Source organism: Microtus ochrogaster, chromosome 6, assembly GCF_000317375.1.
Source record: "Microtus ochrogaster isolate Prairie Vole_2 chromosome 6, MicOch1.0, whole genome shotgun sequence".
Taxonomy (NCBI): Eukaryota; Metazoa; Chordata; class Mammalia; order Rodentia; family Cricetidae; genus Microtus; species Microtus ochrogaster.
The window spans coordinates 40,768,821-40,776,927 of record NC_022013.1 but is presented as its reverse complement, the minus strand read 5'-3'; the positions used below and the strand labels follow the sequence as shown (position 1 = coordinate 40,776,927).

Genomic DNA, 8,107 nt, shown 5'->3' with positions numbered 1-8,107 from the left:
GGGTCCTACACCTGCCCGGCTCCGGTGCCCGCGCCCGGCTGCGCCGTCCGGCCTGAGCAAGGCCCCCGCCCTCGGCCCCGGCCTCCCGCCCCGGCCAGGCCGCGCACCGTGTGCGACTGCAGACTCTGGCTCGCCTCGACGGCCGCTGTCAGCGGCACCGTGTCGTCCAGCAGCACCTTGCCGGCCGGCGGCTTCTCCATGAAAGCCATCCCTGGACGCCGCTGCCTCTGAAGCCGGGGAAGGAACCGGAGGCGCCGAGCCCCGCCGCCCGCCCGCCGCGTCCTGCCGCCGCCGCTGCTGCTGTCAACGCGCGCCGCCCCACGCGCCGCCGCCGCCCGCGGGGTCCTAACGCCGGTCGGCTCGGCTCGAGGGCTGTCAACACCCGTCCGCTCGACCACGCTGGGTCCTAGCGCCGTCTTGTACCGCACGGTAGGTGACTCTCCTAAGGCTGCTGTCAGAGGCCTCGTGTTGCTATGTTGGCACCTCCTGGTCGCTGCATCGTACACTCATTACAATGAGCACCCCGCCTGGGACCCAGGAGCACAAAACTAAACCATCACCACCAGGAATCCTCAGATCTAGACGCTGTATCTAGAGCCCTGGAATCCAACAGACCTGACTGAGCCTTTACAGATGAAACCTTCAAAAGCTCAGATGGGCAGATTTGAGACCCTACTGCTCCCTATCACATCTTCCCTGCCCAGGGACCCTAGGGATCAGGAAATAACAACAACAACAAAAAAATCACCTTCAGGAAGAACCCTCAGTCTGAGTATGTAGACCAGACTTTCTAAACCAAATCCTGATTCCGGCTTTGAACTTGGATCCTTAGGAGAATCTGGGTGCTGCATGCACCCTTATAACTGGTTTAACTCCAAAACCCTCTAGCAACAAGCTCTAAGAATTGGGAAGGAAAAAAAATAACAGATGCAAAGACTTCCCTGCTTCTATGCTTGGGTCCTAGGCCAAAGGTCTTCAAATCCCAAGAGCCTTCAGATTTCTTAGACTCTGAAAGTCTAAGCATTCTGGCTCCAAGAACTTCAAACTTAGCCATCAAACTTGAAGATCCGCTTCTCAGTACCAAATCTACCCTGCTTATCTCAATCCAAGATAATAATGGAATTAAACTTCAGTCAGATGATCAGGACCTTCAGGCATTCCTGTCAACTATGTGACCCTGAATAAACCACTCACTTTTCCACCTGCAAAACTGAACCAATGTCTATGTAGAAAGTCGCAGGAATGAACAGGATGGGAAAGTACTTTGCACACATTAAAAATCTCAAATATACATTACAATCTGACAATTCATAGAACAGGTTTCTAGCTCTTGTTTGTTTCCACTAACTTTCTTTCATTTCATCCATAGAAACAAAGTCGCTTTGTGAATCCACCACCACCGCAACTGACGTCACAGCAAAGGTCTCCAGTGCACTTTAAGCTTAAAGAGGTTGTTGGGCAACCCCAAGCAGCCAAGTGATAAGGACAGAATGCCCTTAGGGAATGCTCAGTAGAGGGAGATAAGGGGAAATGCAACTTCTTAATTTAGCCCTAAATAAATGAGAAGTCTTCCTATATCTCATTTTCATCTCAATGTGCTCTAAAGCAGCAATCTAGGAAAGCTAAACCGTGTGTTGCTTAAGAAGGATACCCACTCTTTTCCTCTGTTTGTTTGTTTTGTTTAATGACAATGAATGGGGTACTTCATTGTCAGAGTAGCAGAAACCCAAACCCTGCATTACCATGACAAGGCTAGACATACTCACATCCTGCTGCTGTGTGCTGAATTCATTCTTAGGGAGGGCATTAATTCATTCATCAATTATTCACTGGGTACCTACCACAAAATAAGACAAGTGGTGGTGCTGGGTTTAATAATGCATATGAAGGGCCTGAAGATACCTCACCCTGAAACGACTTCGGTCTCTAAGAGGGTAATACTAAGGGAGCAATGAGGGAGTGTTGACAAGGACAGCATGTAAAGGGTAAGCATCTAATCCCCAATAAGATTACACTAACCATGGTATAATCAGCCATTACTGCAAGGCTAAAACCCAGGTTGTTTGCTAGGGGTGTAGCTTGGTGACAGATAGAGAATTGATTTCCGCAAGACCCTGGGATCAATCATTAACACCAAAACCAGTCTAAGACTATCTAATGATGTTCAAGAATGTTCTTGACCTAATAAGTGAAACGAGGAATACATCTCTCTGTAGATAGATATAGGAACCACCAGAGGGAAACAGACCAAAGTGCTTCCTGTAGGAAACAGAATCATATTTTTCAAAATGCATTTAATTACAATATTTTATATTTATGATTAGGTAGCAAAATATTATATAACCAGGCCCCGTGCTCTACCAAACCACAGATTTCAAAACATACATTTCCAAGGTTCAGAAGATGCCTCTCTGAATCTAGCAAATCGTACTTAGCTCCATTTCCAGTGTATCGGCACAAACAAAATGAGGCGGTTGTGCTACAAAATGAGGCCTGTGTGTGAAGGCCTTGGATAGAAAGGATCCACAAATGAAAAAACCAAAAAATGAGTGGGAGTTTTATTTTTGCTGGTTATGGTGCTGGGGTTCAAACCCGGGGCCTCACACAGGCTAGGCAGGTATTCTGCCACTGACCTGCATCCCCAGTCCAGACTTCCAATAATATAGATAGGAGGAAGGAAAGATGGTCACAGAGACGGTGACTGCAAGGCAGTCTGTATGGAGTACAGAGATTGAGGCACCAGACACCATGGGAGCATAAGAGATAAGAAGTAACGACAGTTAGTGGACTGTGGGGCAGCTCATGAAAGATGTGGGGTTTGACCAGTCTTTAAGAACCCAGTGTTTCGTGTACCCGGTGTTTCGTGTACCCAGTGTTTCGTGTACCCAGTGTTTCGCATGCTAGCTACACTTTCAGCCCCATTTGTGCTTCTATCAGAAACCCGCTGAACTACTGAACAGACACCAGACACCAAATACTGAGTTTGGCATTGGAAAGTTAAGAAAAACAAGACGGATGCCACCTACTGTCAAACTTTGGAGGCTCATAAACTAGAAACAAATATGACGTGAAGTCACAGGTTAGGCCAGGGGTCCACACTGCTTGAAGCAGCAAGAGACCAGGATGTGTGATGAGATGGGCAGGAGGTGCTAGCAGAGAGTTCTTCACAACCTACTTAGACATTCTCAGGGCAACAGGTGTCTCAGGCTTGAAAACCTCAGGGACTCACGCAGACTGCGAGGCCACCAACAGACACTTCCTTGTGTGGACTTCAGTACTTGAAGGAGGGAAGGGTGAATACTGAGTGGGTAAACGCACTGTGGGAGGGAGCAGGACATGGGTATAGAGCGAAAAATTCTGGTTTGGAGGAAGACTGCCATGAGAGAGAAAAGAGAATTTGAGTTAGACTCAAAAACTAAGCAAAACCTACCTGCCCTCACAAATCTGAGGAAGAGCCGGGGTGCGGCATTGGTGACCCGGGCCTTTAATTCCAGCACTCAGTAGGAGGCACAGGCAGACAGATCTCTGAGGTCAGCTTGGTCTACAGTGTGAGTTCCAGAACAGGCAAGGCTCCAAAGCTACAGAGAAATCCTGCCTCGAAAAACCAAAAATAAACAAACAAATAAATAAAAATAAACAAATCCGAGGAAGAAACCAGAGTGCTGGTCATGGTTACAGGTTCACGTTCTGAGTTAACTCCTTAGATTTCACCAGCTCCAAAAGTACCCAGCTGTCTGACTTCACTTTGCTTCAGCTTCCTCAGCTGTGGAATGGGGACCGACAGCCTCAGCAGGCAGGATGACTGGGTGCCCTGAACTGTGCTAATGTTGGTATACCTAAGAGAAGGTTGAGACAAACTGCAGGTTACAAGCCTTTCCTGGGAACAAAGAATCTGAATGTTTTTCTCTCCAGAAGGGAAAGGACTGGAAAGGAATCAGAACTGAACACCTGGACTGCACATGTCACGAAATGTGACTTGCCTGTCTTCTTTACCAGGAAAGAGAAACCGAAAGCCAGAAATATTTGATGGAAGCCAGGGACAGGCTCAGTGTTTCCTTACCCTTCTGTGGTTCTCTCTGGCAGCCCAAGCTTACTTCTTTCCTACCTCAGTGAGTTCCTTGTCAGCAACCCCAAGTATCCTGAGATACTAGACCAAACTCCAACCCCAAGACAACCTCAATATTCACCTGGTTTTTTGTTTGTTTGTTTTGTTTGTTTGGTTTTTGTTTTTTGTTTTTTCGAGACAGGGTTTCTCTGTGGCTTTGGAGCCTGTCCTGGAACCAGCTCTTATATACCAGCCTGGTCTCGAACTCAGAGATAGGCCTGCCTTTGCCTCCTGAGTGCTGGGATTAAAGGCATGCACCACCACTGCCCGGCTGCTTTTCTTTTAATTCTTTTTTTTTTTTAAATTTGGCCACAAGACCCAGTGGTCTTCCTCCCTGAACCCCCGAGTGGCTGACCACAGATGCAGGCTTCTGTGCCTGGCTCTGTCTGGTATTTGCAATGGCACAGAATGACTATGGGGAAGCTCTTTCCAGGTCAGAGCTGATCTAATTCAAATCAGACTTGCTTTTCTAGTCTTGGGCTGAATAAACTAATAAGGAACGAGAAAATGTCATGGTTTTGCTTTTTGCATACATACAACTTCTTGCAGGCTAGCAGAAGAAAAGAAGATTTTTATATTCTGTTGTTGCCAAACATTTAGACAGCTCACGGGTTGTTTATTTAACAACCTGAGGTTTGGCCAGATTGATTGAACATAATGGATTTTAGTGAGGAAATTCCTAAGCCTGACAACTGCTATACAAATCAGAACACAGAAGTTTCAATATTTCCTAAGCAGAGTGGTCTTACAACTAAAAATGGCTTCATTTCTTTAAATATTCATAGTCTGGCCAGGCAGTGGTGGCTCACACCTTTAATACCAGTACTCAGGAGGCAGAGGCAGGAGGATCTCTGAGTTTGAGGCCCACCTGGTTTACATAGTGAGTACCAGAACAGCAGGACTGTTTCACAGAGAAACCCTGTCTCAAAAAAATAATAAATAAAAAAAAATAAAAATTTATGGTGAGGACACTAAACAAAATTTAACTCATAGCTGTTCATTCTGCTCCAATTCCAAATTTCTCTGAAGATGCTGCGAATTCTGCTCTTTGCAATCCAAACGAAAGCAGAGAATAAAGAACAAAGCACCAAAGATAGTACCACATAAAGCCAGCCATGCAACCCAGGGCAGTAACTGGACAGCACCCCGATTCTGCTGACCTGGAATAGTCAATCAACTATGCCAGCAATGAGGCAGTCACAGAGCACAGTTGCTCAGAGTGACAGTCAACCCTTGGTAGACTGTTTTAATATACACCCTTAATAGATGTGATTTAACAGCAATTTTCTCAGGGTCTGTGAATTATACTCTAAGAACATATAAGAAAAATGACTAACTAATCCTTTGGCCCTAAATGAAAACCCATGGTTATCTCAGATGTACTGGTGGGAACATTTCTTTCTCTAGATGAACACTCAAGTCAAGCCCACAAGGTAAATGGTGGCCATGGTGAGGCTCTACCCACTGATCTAAGATTTGCTGCTGAGAAAAAAGAAGAGTGGCATTTCAGTAATATGGAAATGTTCCCAACAGAATAACAGTCTGTTAAGCAATTTTCCAGTACATTAGGCTAAAATTGCTTAAGATGGGTATTCTTTCTGTGCCAGTCAAATATCACATAAATTGCAGTCTTACAAAGCACCGAATATGATAAGTGCTAGACAAACTGGCCTATTTTAGTCATTACTTTGCACTCACTTTCCTGTGACCTAGTGTGATCACTCCCTCTCAATTACCAGTCCCCTTCACTGTAAGACAGACGGTAGTCATTCTTTTTGGGTTCTCCTGTGGGCTTGAGAAAGTGAATGATCGCTTCTCCTTGTGGCTGCTTTAACACAGCTTCAGTGGCCTGACAGCCTTGGCTGAGTCACCACTTACAGACTACGGCCTCTTCGCTGTTTAACCGGGACCAAAGTTCATGACCACACTAGACTACTAGTAATGTGAAAATGCTCTAAATGAGAAGTTACAGTGTAAATCAGTTATTAGCCAAAGTGCCATCTCTCTTCACTCCCCACATGGCTTACATAATCTTTTCTTTTGGTTGGTTGGGACAGATAGTCTATCTTCCTGCCTTAGTCTCTGAATTGCCAGAATTAGGCAGCAGTCACTGTGCCTGTCTCTAACTTTTTGTTTGTTTGTTTTTCTTTTTTCAAGACAGGGTCTAATAGCCCTGGCTGTCCTAGAACTCACTCTGTGGACCAGGCTGGTTTCAAACCCACAGATATCCACCTGCCTCTGCCTCCTGAGTGCTGGGACTAAAGGCATGTGCCACCACCACCTGGCTAACTTTTCTTTTCATCTAGCTGATCCTAAAGCTGTCTTCCTCTGAACACAATCTCTGAATGCCATCTTGGAAAAGGGTAGGTGGCCAATCATGGTGCTACACATTTGTTTTCTCAGAACTTGGGAAGCTGAAACAGGAACATGCTGAGCTCAAAGCCCGCCTAGGCTATATGGTATGACTATTACTGGCACAGGGGTGAGGGACAGGTATTGGGTAGAAACTACAGGTACAGAATAGGGAGATGCTACAACTATAGCAGAGAATATCAATCTGAATGGATTTAAGAAATCTATTTTAGGGGGCTGGAGAGATGGCTCAGAGGTTAAGAGCAGTGCCTGCTCTTCCAAAGGTCCTGAGTTCAATTCCCAGCAACCACATGGTGGTTCACAACCATCTGTAATGGGGTCTGGTGCCCTCTTCTGGCCAGCAGGTATACACACAGACAGAAAGAATATTGTATACATAATAAATAAATATTTAAAAAAAAAAAGAAATCTATTTTAACAAAATGTTATTGAAATTGACTGTGTTCCAGGAATAAAACACTGGATTCACAATGACAGGAAAAAGGAAGTTCAAGCTTGAATGCTAGCTCTACTGCATATTAGCTGCATGACCCTGGACAGCTATACAGCATCAGTTAGCTTCTGTGTCAATAAGATGGGTCCATTAACTTTATAAAGCTGTTTCAAGAATTATAGTAAAGGCAGAAAATTAGCTTATGGCTCCCTCGTCCCTTATGGGGCTAGCAAGAAACCTGGCAGTAGAAAAAATTCCCAGGAATCTACAAGGAAGACCCCAGCTAAGACCCTAAGCAATGGAGGAGAAGATGCCTGAACTGGCTTTGCCCTGTAGTCAGACTGATGAATATTCTAAATATTACCATGGAACCTTCATCTAGAACTGATGGAAACAGAGGCAGAGACCCGCAGCGGAGCACTGGACTCAGCTCCCAAAGTCCAGTTGAAGAGTGGGAGGAGTGAGAATATGAGCAAAGAGGTCAAGACCATGATAGGAACACCAGTGAAACAGTTTACCTGAGCTAATGGGAGCTCACCAACTCTAGCCAGACAGGGAAGGGACCAGCATAGGTCCAAACTAGTCCCTCTGAATGTAGGTAACAGTTGCATGGCTGGGGCAGACTGTGGGGCCACAGGCAGGGGCATCAGGATTTATCCCTACTGCTTGTACTGGCTTTTTAGGAGCCCATTCTCTTTGGATGGATATCTTGTTCAGCCTAGATATAGAAGGGAGGACCTTGGACCTTTCCCAAAGCAATATCCCTTTCTGAGGAGTGGATGGGGGATGAGGTGGGGTAGGTAGAAGAAATGGGAGGAGGAGAGGGAATGGGAACTGAGATTGGTATGCAAAATAAAAAAAGATAGTTTATTTCCTTTAAAAAGAAACAAAATAAATTAATAAAAAATTAGCTTATTAGAAGTGTAAAAAAAAATCACATCGTGCTCTCTGTACGGATCCACACATAAGACTGTTACTGAATCCTAGGGGTTGAGTTCTCTATTTTCTTCTGATAAACATATTTCATCAAGTCTAGTGACTTCCCTATAACTAAGCCTTCCTTAGATGTACTCCATCTGCAATGCTGCCCACTCTGAAACTTCCAATAGCTCCTGACACAAACTTTGGCATCTTCTCACCCTCAAACACTATAATAGGCTTACAACCAACTCACAAGGTGCATGACTGCCCTCTAG

General features: G+C 45.3%; 1 protein-coding gene across 9 annotated transcripts in view; it reads right to left on the bottom strand.

Annotated features, from left to right (window-relative positions):
• Pxk (PX domain containing serine/threonine kinase like) overlaps window positions 1-288 on the bottom strand; it is a 69,371-nt gene extending 69,083 nt beyond the window's left edge. For 8 of the 9 annotated variants that reach the window (XM_005348511.3, XM_013346844.2, XM_005348512.3 and 5 more), the window contains exon 1: window positions 108-209. In XM_005348511.3, coding sequence (XP_005348568.1) covers window positions 108-209 — 102 coding nt within the window. Of the gene's footprint in view, window positions 1-107 lie in introns of all 9 variants that reach the window. The other variant, XM_026779698.1, reaches the window with a different exon arrangement.
• Window positions 289-8,107: the final 7,819 nt, after the last annotated feature.